The 16,367-nt window shown below is 47.9% G+C and overlaps 1 protein-coding gene across 11 annotated transcripts in view; it reads right to left on the reverse strand.

The window, feature by feature from the left end:
- TBC1D8 (TBC1 domain family member 8) overlaps positions 1–16,367 on the reverse strand; it is a 115,525-nt gene that overhangs the window by 28,630 nt on the left and 70,528 nt on the right. For 8 of the 11 annotated variants that reach the window (XM_079110999.1, XM_079110993.1, XM_079110990.1 and 5 more), the window contains 3 exons: positions 11,886–12,004; positions 8,056–8,284; positions 5,150–5,390 (listed from right to left, as the gene is read on the reverse strand). In XM_079110999.1, coding sequence (XP_078967125.1) covers positions 5,150–5,390; positions 8,056–8,284; positions 11,886–12,004 — 589 coding nt within the window. Of the gene's footprint in view, positions 1–5,149; positions 5,391–8,055; positions 8,320–11,848; positions 12,005–16,367 lie in introns of those variants that run through there. The other 3 variants (XM_079110992.1, XM_079111000.1, XM_079110991.1) reach the window with 3 other exon arrangements.

Here is a 16,367-nt window from a genome sequence, read left to right on the forward strand (position 1 = left end):
GCTGACAGAACGTGAAGCAGCCCACTGTAGGCTTGGTGCTGAAAATGAAGTTAATAGGTGTAACCCCGCAGGACATCTATGCAGGACGTTCTGGACGATGGGCATGCCTTTCCAAACCCCAGGTTTAATTTCTAAGATCTCAGACCCAAGAAACTTAGGGGTAGATAATTGTTTCCCTAAAATCCAGATGATCTGCCCCTCGAGTGTAATTAAAGATGAACAAGTAACAGGTTTCCTTCTCTCTGCTCCTGACGACCTAAAGAATGCTTCTAGGAAGAACTCCATGCCGACCATCACCTCATCTGATCGCTCGGTGCACACACAGGAGCCTGCTACATCCTGCATAATGCTGCTCGGAGGCCAAATGCTTCCCGAACTCGGACTGTGCTGCACGCTGAGGCAGGTCACCTTCCCTGTCAGATCAGCGTTGAAGCATTTCCCATTTGCGTACTAGATGAGACAGCTGAGCCTGACACCCTGCAGGAATAGGGAGGGCCACCAGTCCTCGGAGGTCAGCCTGCCTCCTACAGGGCACACAGAGGTTTCTTCCAGTGGCTCTTAGTGACGCGCCACCCCAGACCCACACACTGTGCCCTTAAGCCCTGGGAAATGCCGAGGATAAGCAATCTAGAAACAAGGCAGCCACATGTGCTGTTCCTCAAAGTCCTAGTCGGCACATAACATGTCCCATTTATCACATGTGTGTGGCTCCAACATCTTCCCTGTCACCCCTCCAGGAGCCCTAAGGAAACAGCAGGATGATGCTGTGATGTGCCAACTTGCACAAGGCATAGGAGAAGAGCCCAGGACACCTGCAGGATGGGACACGAGGCTCACCTAGCCTCAATGGGTGGCCAAGTGAAGGTGGGCTCAGGGCACCCAGAGCCCCCTCGGTTCCCTTGGAAATCCCATCCACACCGACCCTTGGAGAGAGCAGGACTCTGCCCACACAGGCATCTGCTATGGTTTGGGTATGAGGTGCCCCAGAAGCGCCTGCTACAGCAGGAACATGCAGAGGTGCGATGATTAGGCTGAGAGTTTGACTGTTCAGGTCATCCTAGGCTGAAGAGAGCAACTGGGTGGTAACCGTGGGCAGGTGGGTGTGGCTGGAGGAGGTGGGTCGCTGGGGGCTGCCCTGGAAGGGTGCACCTTCCCGCTTCCTCAGCTTCCCAGCTGCTGTGAATGGGCAGTGTCTCCGCCACACCCTCCCGCCAGGATGTGCTGCCTCGCCTTGGGCCCAGAGCAGGGCCCTGGCCATCTAGGCACCAAGACTTCTGAAAATATGAGCCTCAAACAAAGTTTGCCTCCTCTAAGCTGTTCTTGTTAGGCATCCTGAGCACAGTGGCACAAAGTGACTACACAGCACCTTATACCCTTTCACTCTGGAGAACAGGTTCCTGCCTCCTTACTCTTCCAGACGACCACCTGAGCAGACCCCAGCAGCTTCAGAGTGGGGTGGGCAAGACGTCACTTTCCCTCAAGAGGTCAGGGCTGGCAGGGCTCGGGAGCCCCCGAGATGTCTTACTGCTCACCCTCAAAGCAGCTGGATGAAGTGGGCATGCCTAGTCGGGGGCCACAGAAAATGGCAGGAAAGGGGGTGGATAGGGGTGGCCACAGAAAATGGCAGGAAAGGGGGTGGATAGGGGTGGGGAAACCCTCAAGTGGGGTGCAAAACCTGATGGCCAGGGACCAGGGTGCACTGAGGACACCCAGCCTGGCGGCACTGTTCACCTTACACGCTGGCGTTTCAGCCAGTCAGAACAGACGAAAGCCCACACAGGGAAGATCAGCACCTCCCCACCACCTGCCCGCAAAGAGAGCTGGACGCCTCGGCTCAGCCACCTTCTCCAGCTTCAGGATACGTTTTGCTTGGAAATGTCAGCATCAACCACTCATTCCCCAGTCCCGCTCCTCATCACTCAGTCACTCTGCCCCCTGCACTCCGGGATGACAGCCTGAGAAGCCCCGTCCAGACCCGCTCTGCACTGTGTGAGGGGGGCTGGAGGAGCCCGGAGCCTCCAGCTCTCCGGGTCCAGCCCAGGGCGACGGGACATCAGCTCCACCTCCCTCTCCCCTGCGGGAATGCACCACGCTCTGTCCTGGTTCCTAAGTCCCACTGGAGTGACCAAGGGACAGTGGTAACCGACGGGACAACAGATGGTGCCTTATCCAGTCCACAACTCCATTCGAAAGCTGTTATCTGGGGTGGGAAGTGACAGTGGGCAAGGGTGGAGGGCCTGAGGGGCACTCCAGCACGTCTGCTGCGCCCTGAGCCCCAACAGCCTGTCTCCCAGACTTTAAAGCCTGCACCCTCTGGCAGTGGCCACGGGGACTGAGTCATTACCCGTTTGTACCAGTGACTCCATGGCGAATGCCGCAGAGGAGGGCCAGCGTGGAACGGGCAGGCCACCGGCTCTGCTTCGGGAGGGTCACTGACCAGGAAGTTGACAGCTGAGGACCAGAGCTCCACCGCAAGGCTGGGGTCAGCCCAGGCACCGTGGCCGGGGAAGCTCGACCACCGGCTACTCCAAGAACCTTTCTGTCCTTTTCTCTAATAGGACCCCCAGCAGAATGTGGGGGAGAGGAAGGGGCGGCCTTGTTAAAAGTCCCCCAAATTCTGCAACGAGAATGAAGACTGCCAGCACCAATCATTCTTCTTCCAAAACGCTCGATGTACCACCAGGGAGCCAGGTGCTACAGATCTTCCACCTTCCTCTCTTCTCCTCACTTTGCCCCAAACCAAAAATGCCACATCTGAAGTGGAGCTGGCCAGGATACACCTGAAATCCTGATGCCCCCGGGGGCCACCAGCGCACACCGGCCTGTGAGTTGGCCTCCCACACCTGAGACTACGCACAGGGAGAGAATCAAACCTTCAGTTGGCGCTTTTAAGAGCCCTCTAATTATGCATATGCCACAAACTCGTTTCCTCAGGGCTGCTAACTGTGGCCTTTTCATGTGACAGATCTTTGTCAGCTGGAGTTAAAGGACTTGGATATCAACTATCTCACTGACACATGAAAAAACACCGACAGCCTGGCTCTCCCCATACTGTGTTGTCTTTTTAAAACACATAACCCAAAGTTGGGGACCATACTGGGGGTCCTGCAGCCAAGAGGCACATGAGCACTTGGGACTAGGAATCAAAAATAAAGGTCAGAGCTCCAAGAAGTCTCCTTCATAAGGAAGAGACAAGCATATCAGAGGTGACCCAACACCACGTGGAGTTCATTGGAATTTCACCAATTTGGGGAAAAAAGAAAAAAAGAAACCTACCAAGAGCATTTAATTTTTTTTTCTTTTTGTGACTTTTGTGGCAACACATGACCAGTTTGAACTACAGGCACACAGCTGGAAAGGACCTGAAGTCATTCTGAATACATGCAACCCAAACACGCTGCTGATCACAGACCACCACTTAGAAAGATGCACCCCCACCAGACAGTCAGAAGAAAGTGCCTGTGTTAAGGAGGAAGAGATCTGTTGTTTTTAAGATGACTGTCATTGTATTAGAACTAAACACTAGACCTCACGGCTTTGAATGAATTTACTGTAGGTTGAGTCACCCTTATTCAAAATGCCTGGGACCAGAAAAGTTTCAAATTTCAGAGTTTTTCAGATTTTGCAAGATTTATGTAGACTTTAGCAGTTGAGCATCCCTAATGCTCCAAAACTGGATTCCAAAGCATTCCAAACTGTCAGATTAGGGACACTCAACCTGTCATTATGTCATCTAGCCCGTGTAATGGAACTCAGAAAAACCATGAGATGCTGCTGACGGCCCTGCAGAGTTTCAGACGCTGTACTACCACACAGCCTCGTGAGCAAAAGCACTGTGGCTGTGTTTTACTCATCTTCTTGAATATTTTCAGGAAACAGCAATTGAAAAAAAAGGGCAGGAATATCAAACAGATAAACATTTTTTAAGTAAATGACTAATTGTTTCTTTAAAAATTAAACATAGAATTATATGATTTGGCTATTCCACTTCTGGGTAAAAATACTCATGTCAGAAAACTTAGTGTGCCCATGTTCACGACAGCATTGTTCACAACAGTCAGGAGGTGAAAGCAAAGTAAGTGTGCACAGACAGACGAGTGGATAAACACAGTGGGGTATGTACATATGATGGATTATGATTGAACCCTGAAAAGGAAGGACATTCTGACACATGCTGTGACAGAGATGAACACTGACGACATTATATTAAGCGAAATAAACCCAAGGCAAAACATTGAGTGTTGTCTACTTATGTGAGGGATCCAGCTGATTCCACAGAGACAGCAGAATGGCGGTTGTCAGGCAAGGTTGAACAGGGTGGTAGTGTCTAGTAGGTAGAGTTTTAGTTTAACCAAGTCAGAGGAGTTCTGGAATGGGCAGTGAGGATGGTCATGTATCAGTGTGAACGTACTTAATGCCACTGAACTGCATGCCTGAAAATGGTGCGGTCTGTGTTATATGAATTTCACAGTAAAAAAAAAAAAAAAATCTCTGTTTAATGACTAGTAGTATTTGATCAGTCCTGATTCTGTAACTATGTCAAAAACTTGTAGCCAGGACAGTACTCTATGGTCACTCATTTCTCTAAGGATCTTTCATAACGGTTCACCTTGACATCAGAGCTGCAGTTAGTTACCCAGTTATGATCCACAAACCTGAAATCAAAGTCCAGCTCAAACTCTGTGTTCGAACTTCGGATGATAAAGCTGAATTCCTTAGTGACATTGCAAGCAACTATCCCGACAGCCTCCGTGACTACTGTTGCTGTGGGTCAAATTATAAAGAATATCGTCTTACTCTATCGATGACAAAGGTATCGAAATAAGTTCAGCTGCCCTGAAAAGTTTTCCTACCAAGTAATTTAAGATGAAAAGATGAGGACTTGGTGTAGCTCGGTGGTAGAGCCCTGGTCTAGCATGTGTTAAGGACCTGGGGTCAATCCCCAGCACCACCAAAAAAACGAAAAGTTTCTATGCAAATACCATGCCAATTTATGAAAGAAACTGGAGCATGATGGGTTTGGTATGCACAGAGACCCTGGAACCAATGCCCTGGGATCGCAGGGGAAAGACCTCACAACCAAAAGGTGCTAAGCAAAGCACATGGAAAGGTCAAGCAGCTGAGGGACGCCATGGGGCTGAAGCTCTACCTCTTGGTGATCTGGCTTGGCTCCTGAAGATCTGGGTCCAGGTCAAAGACCTCATTATCCAGCAGCCTCCGCAGCGTCACATCTGCCAGCTGCTCCATGATCTTGAAGACCTCATCCAGGTTCAGAAACATGGAGAAGTCGCGCTCCTTATTCTGCGTGGTGATCCGGATGGTGTCCGTCAGAAAGACGTTGGATGTCCTTTCCAATTTCTGGATATCAACCCAAGGGATTACAAGTTTAACTGAAAGAGAAGAGATGCAAATTCAGATCCCCCATAAAGTGGGAGCCAAACTTCAAGCATCAACAAATAACAATCCAAACTTCTATTTTTTTAAGTGAAAATGCAAAAACCTTCAAAGCCAGCGCAGGGGAAGAGTACAGAACAGCCTGATAGCTGCTGGTGAAACCCAACTCATGTGCCAACGGTTTTCCTAACAATTAAAGTGCAATCTCCAGGTTGCTGGCTACTGCACACTTTCAAGGACCATCATTTTGGAATACCAACAGCGTAAATCTTCAAGAATATTTAAACAGTCATGCAAAAGTTTCTTAATCACACAAACTCTAGTTTCAAAAACAGCACTCACACATCAAGGTAGAGGAAAAAGGAGTGTGCAAGAGGGTTATTCATGTCTCCTTTACAGAAGAGGGCTGAGCATCAAGTCTGTGTCACATGACTCTTATTACGCTTAGAAGACAGTACAAGCAGTTTTTATGAAATGCTAAGGAAATACAGTACAGTCAGGCACAGAGTGTGTGCACCTCCTGGCTATATGCAAGCCGAGGCAGGTGGGTGTCTTGAGTCCAGGGTTTTGGGGCCAGCCTGGGCAACAAAGCAAGACTCTGTCACTTAAGAAAAAGGAAATAGGTGCTGGGACGTAACTCAGTAGTAGAGCGCTTGCCTAGAATGTGTGAAGCCCTGGGTTTGATTCCCAGCACTACCAGAAAGATAGCCAGGTTCTGTGGCACACTCCTATAGTCCCAGTAACCCGGGAGGCAGGAGGATCCCAAGTTTGAGGCAACTTAGCAAGGCTTTGTCTCAAAAGGGGGGTGGGGCAGGGCTCAACAGTTAAAGAGCCCTGGGTTCAACCCTCAGTACTACTGCTACTAATAAAAATAATGTAATATAGTACAGGTGATACATTTTTAAACCAACATGCTAGTCCCAGATTTTTTTTGGGGGGGGGATGTCAGGGCTTAAACTCAGGGCCACTTGGCTACTGAACCACATCCCCAGCCCTATTTTGTATTTTATTTAGAAACAGGGTCTCACTGAGTTGCTTAGTGCCTCACCTTTGCTGAGGCTGGCTTTGAACTTGTGATCTTCCTGTCTCAGACTCTTGAGTCACTGGGATTATAGGCGTGTGCCACACTACCCAGCCCAGATTTATTTTTGATACAGTAATAGGCAGGAGGCTAACGCAGAGGAAAGGGGGAGAAGATAAAGTCTTACATCTATTAGCTGATTCATCACACAGATAAGTTGAAAAACATGATTGAATATTAGGAATCATTAATTCTTTCCAAATATCATCATCCTAACACAATTAGGTTTAGTGACAATCATTAGTGTCCAAAATTAATTCATTTCTTTTTCACGTCAAAGTAGAGAATGAATGTCATATTATAACATTTCTTTCCATTTATTTAGCAATACCACTTTCAGTGCTTTTAGAATTTTAAATGGCCTCAGGCCTGGGACTACTCTTTTCCAGCTCTCCCAGCTCTTCCGCCCACACTAGTTTCGTCTACACTGCCTACCTGAGTTCATGAAGTGACTGCTGTGTGAAGTCCTGCACTTAAGCAGCACAAACAGGAAAAACTAACCTACAAGCAAATAAGCAACACCAACTTGATGGAACCCAGCCCAGAAACAGACATGGCGTGCATTATATGGGGCCCAAGGAAGGCGTGGTGGAGGTGACCAATGTGAACTGGGTTTTGAAGGACAAACAGGAGTTTCCGAAGATGCTAAGTCTAAGGACAGAAGCAAAAGCAGGGTGCTCATTTTGAAAAGCATATCAGAAAGAAGGAGGGCCAAGCTTAGGCCGGGCCCATTCCAAGCAAGGTCAGGAGAGGACTGGGCACACAGGGCAGGGTGCTGAGGCATCAGAACCGAGGCTGGAGAGACAGAAAGAGAAAACAGCATGTGCAGGAGGCTGGCCACAGCACACATTCAGGAGGAGGCCTCCCACTGGCTGCACTTGGAGAATAAATGAAGAAAACCACACACGTGTGCGTCTCCCGTGCCACCCAGCACAGGCTCTTGAAATGGCTTCTGAAAGTGCTGTCAATGGCATGGCTTTTGAAACCTTGAACACACAACTGACACGTGTGGCCTTGCCTTTTCCTGTGGGAATGCCAGTACTGAGGACAGTGCCCACTGCTGGTGCGATGTCATAAATTCTTTCTGGACTTGAAGTGGACCCAGGTAAAGCGTTCTGCATATACAACAGTCATGATGTTCAAGGACGGGTGTTTTAAAAGATGTCCTTCTCATTAAGAAGCACAAGTACATGCTACTCCTTTAGAAATATTCACCCATCAGATATGATACTGTATCTTCAACAGGATCTATGGTAGTAAAAGGTCTTGAGTAGCTATTTAAATAAGTTACACAGATATGCTCCTGGAGATAGCAGAAAAATGAATTGTCTCCAAAAATCAAGGAAAAAAAAAAATCAAGCTCCTTCATTGTAGCATGTATACTTCAACTTAATTATCTGCACAAATCATTTGGAAACTAATCCAGTATCACCTGCTGTCATCTCAACCATCTACTTAAATCTTTTGCTGTGGGATTTAACCGGTAATGGCTTCTCTCAGGAGCCATGCCAATCAACCCCAGGGCCAACTTTATCTTGAAGGACCAAATCAATGCAGATGCCGACACCAGCCTCACTTACGTTCCTTGCCCAGGAAGAAGGAGTAGAAGCAGAGGTGGTTGATGCTGAGGTACAGCCAGCCTTGGCGGGGCACCCGGCCCTTCCAGCAACAGCAAGAATAGTAGGTGACCAGCTTCTCTGCCTCGGGGAAGTTGAACCTGGCCTCGAACTTCACCAGGGCTTCTCGGAACTTCTCGGGCTCCTCCTCCTGCTCAGCAAGCCTGCTGCTGGTCTCCTCAGCAATCAGAGCCTGAGGCACAAAAGATAGGACCTTCATCCAGGGAGCTGGGTAAAGGGAAGGAAGAGAGCTGAAGGGATAGGAAGCAGGAAGGACAGACACACCTAGTCACTTGAGAAATCTCTGTTGCTTCCACGACAACCAACCCTGTCCACTACCCAGAAACAGCCACAGCCAGGAAAAAAAATTAAAAAGCAGGGATGGATTAACCATCACAAGGTTGCAAAGCCCAAGAACAAGTCTCTCGGTCACCTACTGACCATGAAGCTCTGGCTGAATCAGCTGACTTCTTAGGTTTTGAGAATTTTAATTCACAATTATTTCCCAGATCCTCCCTACACTCATTTTACAGTTTGGATCTTCAATGCCTCCCCAAGGTCCATGTGTTAAAGGCCTGATTCCCAGCTAGGGTATTGGGAGGTGATGGAACTGCACGAGGTGGCGTCTGGTGGGCCCTTGAAGCCCACACTGGGACCCCAGCCCCTTCCTCTCTGCTCCCTGGCTCGCCATGAGGTGAACAATTTTTCTCTGCCATAAGCGGCTGCCGTGATGTGCTGTCCCATCACAGGCTCACGAGCAAGGGGGCTGACCAGTCACAGACTGGAGCCTCCAGAACTGGGAGCCAAACCGACCTTCCCTAAGTCAGTCTCTCAGGTGTTTGTGACAGCGATGAAAAGTGAACCAACACAAGAGATGCGAAACCCAGTGACTGGCTCTGGAGTGGGAACTCACATCAGCCCCGAGGAACTATGTAACTAGGACACAAGAGTCTCTTTAAAACACGAAGGAATGTCTTCATCAGGTTCACAAAGGTCAGTATAAAGCAAACTGCAGGATCTGGAGAGGCTAATGCCGTGCACCACCACCGTCCACTCTGTCCTTGTTGAAGGTAGAAGGGAGGACCCTGGCCAAGCTTCCAGAGGCGGGAAGTACTCCTAAACCCCTGGGTGTGCGGGAGAGAGCAGAGGGCACAATCTGACACTGCAACTCTTTTGCCAACCACCACCACCAAGAAGGGACCTTTGTGATCTGCGGTGGTGACAAGGGTATAGAATAGAACCTGTGGCCCATTTCTCAAGGGTGACAGTCTGTTGTTACCTGTCCTTTTCTTTTTCTTAACATTTTCATTTGTGTTTTATACGACTGTCTTATGAGAGCCTATGTTTCTTAAGATGAGTCTGTTTTCTGTTACCAAATCCTCACTGTGTAAGTCCTTTTAGAAATGAAACCTGGGCACTCACGTTACAATAATCTAATCATAATTACTATAAAATAAGCCTGAGTGCTGGTGAAGTTTCCTGTTTTCTTCATTATTTATCAGGCTCTGGAGCCGACTGGCATGGCCGAGAACAGGACCCAGAGGCTCCAAGCAGACGTGATGGTGGCCATAGGGCCTCCCAACTGTCACGGCTGCAGTGTCTGCTCCCAGAAGAGCGGAAGCAGAGGGATTTTTAAGTTTTATGGAGCAGTCAAGGTCCCAGGAAAGACCCTCCTTTCACACCCTGTGGATCTGGCCCGAGGAGTGGGGAGAACAAATGCCACCATGTGCTCTCGCTCCCCAGCACTGCCTCCTCAGGCTTCCTTTCTTCCTTCCTTTCTTTTTTTAGGACATACTAGCTTTGAAGTGTCACAGATCAAAACTGTCACCCCCAAACATTCCACTTCACCATAAGGATAACTTTGAGCCAAAGATAATCGAGAAACAAAAAAGACAGGGTACCAGAAAGGCTGTCTGCCCTGCCCCGTCTGCCTCAAGTCAGGAGGGACTCTCCAACTGCACAGGCATGTCCCCCTTGGTCCTGGGAAGACACCTCTGACCTCTAGATCTCGGCAGCATGAGGGGCTCACACAGCCTCACAGAGATAGCCCTCCCCTGCCATTAGTTTCCCCCATGTTTACCTCCCCGACCCTGCGCCACCCCAGAAGATGGACCCCTTTTCCTATCACTTCAGTCCTCAGTCAACTGGTTGCTATCCCTTAAGGTGCTGTGCAAGGTCGATTCTAACCACCCTACCAGTTACAAGGCTGAGTTTCTGCCACATGTATACACTCTGCATGCATTCAGATCAACTCTTTCTCTCTTGCTCATCTGCTGCATAGCGATGTCATTTCCAGGGTCCCAACCACAGAACCTAGGGAGAGGACATTGTTCCTTCTCCTACAGAAGGGATTCAGGAAGCAGCATAGCAAAAATCAATTTCCTTCCTCCCAAGTGAGGAAAACACCTCAAGAAAAGAACCACTACAGTTCACGTTAGGCCAAGAGAGGCAGGACAAGTGTCACTGATGCTCAGTCCCATCTGACACAGGACACCGAGGCACAGTCCATCGGCAAGGATGAGGGGTGTCCCGAGAGCTGTGTGTGTCTTGTACCATAGCCCAGGTCAGCTCTGACCCCACACGTAAGAGGTCATGCCCTGGCTGCCAAGCACTGGATGGCCTCAGTCACCCCTGCTCTTCACTCATCCTGCTCACATCCCCCGTCCCCAAACGGAAAAGAGTGCTTCTCTTTCTTCCTCTAAAACCAAAATTCACTTTGACACCCTTTACTAAAAGCTGGAACTCTTCAGGTTTGTTTTCAAAAAACCAAAATCCACGGTCTGGGAGATTCACCACGTTTCTATCAGTGCATTCTACTTACACACAGCAGTGGGGTTCACTCTGACGTCATCGTACAGGCATGGAATAGAATGAGCTCCATTTCCCTCCCCTGGGCTTCCTACTTGTAGTGGGCTCTCTACTACGGATTTGGTCTTTAATTAGTGCTTTATAGGTATGCATCACAGGTGGAATCCACTGTCATATATTCACGTATGCATACGGTAGTATTTTGACAACTTCATTCCACATTTGGGGATCCTTTGAATAGAGGAAATGGACTGAGGGGGAGGAAGGAGGGACAGGAAGAGGGAGGAAAGGGGGAATGGTTTGGGGAGGTTTTATCCCAAGGGAAGAAAACTGTACTGTGGGGTTATGTGTTCAAGTGTGTAAGGAGAGTTCACTGTAAACGAGGAAACACGCCCCTGCCCAACAGGATCTTAAAGCACCAATCACCATCATGTCCTTGCAAGGAGACCAGTTACGTAACAATGTAAGTGGCAGGAGGTATGGAGAAATACCTCCCAAGATTCCTCTCCTGCCTCCGCAGACCTTAACTGGCTGTAACTCCATTTAATTAACATCTGCAGAACAAACATCCACTATTAGTGGGACCAGAGCACTAGGTCCAACGTGGTGACAAATGTTACAGCTAAAGAGAAAATGAGTCTCAAATAACTAATTCGAGGAAGACAGTAACATGTTGCTCTGCAAAAACAGAAATCTTAATATTATGGGTCCCCCCACAAGAAAAAAAAAAAAACGACCTTTATATCTGTAAAAGATAACGGGAATCAGGCCTGAGCATGAAGCACCACCCCCTTTTTTTCCCTAAATTTCAGGTGCATCTTTATGTGCTGCAAAGACTGACAGGTAACAAATTGGACTAATTTGGCTTTGCGCATTAGGGCGAAAAGTGCAATTGGACTGGTGGAGACTGTGGGTACGTGGCAGAGTTCAAAATGTCATGAAGAGTTACCTGACATGGGGAGAAAGGTCGAGATCAAAGGGCCTACCTTCACCTTCCCCTTGACAAAGCTGGCCATGTCGTCTTTATTATCAAACACAGACAGAGTATGGAGCAGATTCTGTTCCAGCCAGTCCCAGTGCTGGTTGATTTCCTCTAACGTGGCACCTGGATCAGAATAGAAAGAGAGAGAGTGAAAAACAAGAGTCATCGTTTTGCCAACATTAAGTGCCTGTGTTAATGTTCCGTAAACGTCCTGTGCCAGGGTTCTCACACCCCGAGCCACCGTTTGTCACTGAAAGCTGGCACTCTCCACTGGTGCCACTGTCTCTCCCGCCACTGCACTGGGACTTACAAACTTCAGTCCCATGGCCACCTAGGCCAGCTCACCAAGCAGGAAAGCCTTGGGACTGTCCTGTGACCACCCTGCACACCTTGATCATGTGCAGAGCACCTACCACTCAAGTGTCAGAAGCATTTACAATGGTACAGCTGTTCCAGCATGGAACACGGCCCAAGTGGCAGACGAATCTCAACAGTCTCACTTAGTGTCTCCCGGGAGAAGAGAGGCCCATGGAGAAGTACCAAAGTCACGTTCACAGGGGAAGAACCTCCTGGGAAGGTCCTCACAAGGTTGTTGTCACTGCAACAGGCCCTGGTCAACGGACAAGCAACAGCCAGGAATTTCACAGGTTTACAAATGGACACTTCATATCATTTACAGCAGTATCTCTAAAAACTATAAGATCAGGTTCACATTAAAAAACAATAGCATGAAGTCAACTACGGTAAGTTAATTCCTTTCAAAGGCAACTAAGAAACTTCTCCATATTTTTGGAGCTTTGAGCAACACCATTAACCAAAGGCACGATCATTTCAGTCATCTCTTTCTCTACAAGGAGGTTCCTAGTCATCACTATTGCATGATGGCTACTCCAGCATAGGACATCACGTGCCCAGCTCCCAGTGCAGGGTCCTGCACATAGCAGACACTCAGTGAAGCACTCAGTAAAGCAAGCACAATCCTGGACAAGAAAAGGCATGTGAGGACCAGGCAGTGTGGCTCAGCTGGATTTCCAAATGGAACATGGGATATATTCTAAACTCAGAGAAGTTAAAGGATACCAGACAATAGTACACAATAACTTAGCCACTGTAAGGCACAAAGGCCACTAGAGTCACAATATCCAAATGCCACATGTGTGTTTTCAAAACTGAACTTCCTTTCCCACTCTATCCCACCTGCAGCCTTCCTCTCCTACACTACAGATTCATGTGAATATCCTGTAACACAGGTTGAGCAACCCAATCTGGAAATCTAAATTCTGAAATGCTCCAAAGTCTGCAACTTTGTAGCTCCTACTGATGTCATAGGTGGAAAACCCCATACCTGATTTCTGGTTCAAAGTACACACACTACTTCATGAACAAGACTGAAAATACTATACAAAAGTAACTTCCTGCTATCTGGATAAGGTGCATATGAAACAAATGAATTTTATGTTTTGATTGGGCAGCATGGTATCATGTACATGCAAATATCCCATCATCCTAGAGAATCCAAAACTCTTCTGATCCCAAGGGATTTTGAATAAGGAATATGCAACCTGTACCTCTCAAGGAAAGGGCCAGAAGGCTCACTCTGAACTTGCAGATTGGGGTCTGTGAGAATGAAGAACATCTGTATTAGGACTGCCCTTCTGAGTGGGCACTTGGGATGGAATTAAAAGAAGTACCCAAAAGTACCCTGTAAGGAAAAAGAAAAGCTCAAGACAACAGAACTTGGTTCCTTTGTGCAATGCTGAGACACAGGATGGCCTAAGGTGACATTTTTGGGTCATCACCAAAGCCAGTCTGTCAGCACTGGGAGGCTGTCCCTGTCTCTCTCCACCACGTCTCTATTCCCAGGTAAGGCCCCAGGAGGACGTGACCAGAGACCTCTCACCTCCCATCTTGCTCTTTAAGGGTCCAGAAGCCTTAGCAGCAGCCCCCTTGGAGCTTCGGAGGAGCTAGCTCTGGGGTCTTGTTTTCTACTTGCCTCCCTCTAGGGGGCTCCTCTGGCATCCTGAAAGCCCTGGTCCTTTGGGCTCCTGGTGTTTTAGGATTGGGGAAACTCATTTTCAAACAAAATCACACCAAGCAATTCCAGCCTCCACGGTGTGGCTCTCCTGAGGCTTCTGAACCTTTTCCTATCTGGCCTGAAATGGCCCTTGGCTCTTAAGGCACTAAGACTCGCTGTGCGTGCTGGCCTGGCTCAGCTGGACATCTGCTGTACCTGCCTCTGGCTGCGGTCTCCCTGCCCCCTCAGCACCCTAGGTGAGAGCTGTGAAGGGGCAGGTCACAAGAGCACCCCTAAACCTGGTGGGTCAGCAATGGTGTCTTGGATCATGAGGACAGTCCGTCACTCACAAAGTGGGGTTCCAGTAAAGCTCACAGGAACCTGGGGGTGGCCAGGGCTCCATCCTCCCTGGTACTGTGAGACCTTCTCCTTCTGTCTTTACCCTTTACTACCTGTCACACTCAAGTCAGCTGGTCAGGATCCTGCACAAATAAGGGAAGAAGAAACTAAAGAGGAAATCGCTTTACCAGCCTTGAGTCTTGCTTGTTTTCCTGTACTCCTCATTTATCAAAATTTTAAAAAGGTGGAGGAATGGGGAACAGCCAGGGGAGAGAGTTCTCGCCTTTGTGGCTCTAGTCTATCCAGGCATGATCTCATTGATCTGTAATAAGACTGGAGGAGGAAAGGGGAGGCTCAGATACTCGCCCAAGGTCATACAGCAAAGAAGGGCGAGCCAGCGTATGATCTCACACTGACAACCTTGCAATGCCCTGGGGTCCTCCCACAAGAAGCTACCTTTGAATTTTTCAGTAGCTTTCACATAGTCCTTAGGTCAGTATGCACTGTGGCTGGACACTAAAAAAGCCACTCTGTTTGCACCTGGAGGGAGCTCAGAGTCCCCTGCAAGGCCACCTTCCTGACCACACCTTTCTGGGAGACATGATACATTTTCATTATCCTGCTACATCAGCTCACACGGGCCAATGTAGTTAACTATTAACAGTTAGCTGTGTGTGGTTTTCCAACTGATAACATTCAATAACATGAATAAAATTATAACCAAGCTCTAATGCAACATGTCACCACGGAATTAAGACCTCAGAAAAAAGACATCAGAAAACCAGACTTTTAAATAATTCTTCTATCTACCGCAGAGGAGCTTATAAGGAAAGATAATTCCAAACCAAAACCAAGACCACACCTTGAAAGAGAAAATACGTAAACTCTATCATGGCTGAGCTACAGGGAGATTTTACTACAACCTACCCTGCTCCTAAATACAAGCCTCGGTGTGCACCTTTCCCAGCAAAGACATCAACATGATCAAACTTTTCCACTCTACTGTCAATTTCCTACAGAAGTTGCCAAATGGCAGGGAAACTTTCCAAACTATCATTTCCTCTGCAGGGAAGTCTTAGGATGGGCTTCCCAAATACCATTCATCAAGGCAAGCCGACTGCACATCCGTGACCTCGAAGGACTGAAAAAGTCATTCCACATGTCACACACCATAGCTGTGAACCGACAGTACAGCAGCGTTTTGCAAACTTCATGAAGTAGTTCCACTGAAAATAGTGTTAAAAAAAATGACATTAAATGGGATGCATGCCGCCTTGTAAGGTAGCTACTGAATTGTGAATTATTTGCTAGTAATTTATTAGTGAATATATACATATTAGTAAATGTATTTCTCTCCAGGCTATGGGCAGAAACAGTCTGAAAGTCACAACATCACAGACATAGGAGGGTTGGGAAAGAAAGAAAATAAGTACAAATCTGCCGTCTATTGTAGACAGGATGATAAAAAGTCTACACAGTAACACTAACTGTGTTTCCAACCATCTGCATCAGCCCTCCATAAACCAAGCACAGGAGAAATGTTAGGGCCTGAATGTGATGCCCCCAAATTCCTATGTTCAAGGCCTCACCCCACTGTAACTGAGAAAGGGCTTGTCAGAGGTAATGAAGGCCCAGTGAGGACACACGGGTAAGGTCCTGTTCCAGTAGGACTGGGGTCCTCACGAGAAGACACCAGGGATACCAGGAATGTGCGTGCATTCAGGAAAGGCCACGTGAGGACACAGTAAGGAGGAGGACATCTGCCAGCCAAGGACAGAGGCCTCATCAGGAACCAACCCTGTTGGCACCTCGATCTCGGATTTCCAGCCTCCAGAACTGTGAGAAAAATAATCTGTTGTTTCACCCCCAGGTCTGTGGTGTTTTGCTATGGCAGTTCGAGCAGACTCACAGAGCCCTCTAAAACCAAGATTCACAGCAGTATCATGCATCGTAACAGAAGGACACAATTAGCTAAACTATACCTGTTTTATTAAGTCCTCTAATTTGGCAGGAAAAAAAAAAAAAAAAAAAAAAAACTTTTCTATTTCCAGAGAAAAACCAAAGTCATGGAAAGATGAGATTTAAAGATTTTTTTTTTCTGAATACCTAGAATGCATTAGGTATTTTGTTAGA

The sequence above is a fragment of the Sciurus vulgaris genome (genome assembly GCF_902686455.1).
Source record: "Sciurus vulgaris genome assembly, chromosome: 14".
Lineage (NCBI taxonomy): Eukaryota > Metazoa > Chordata > Mammalia > Rodentia > Sciuridae > Sciurus > Sciurus vulgaris.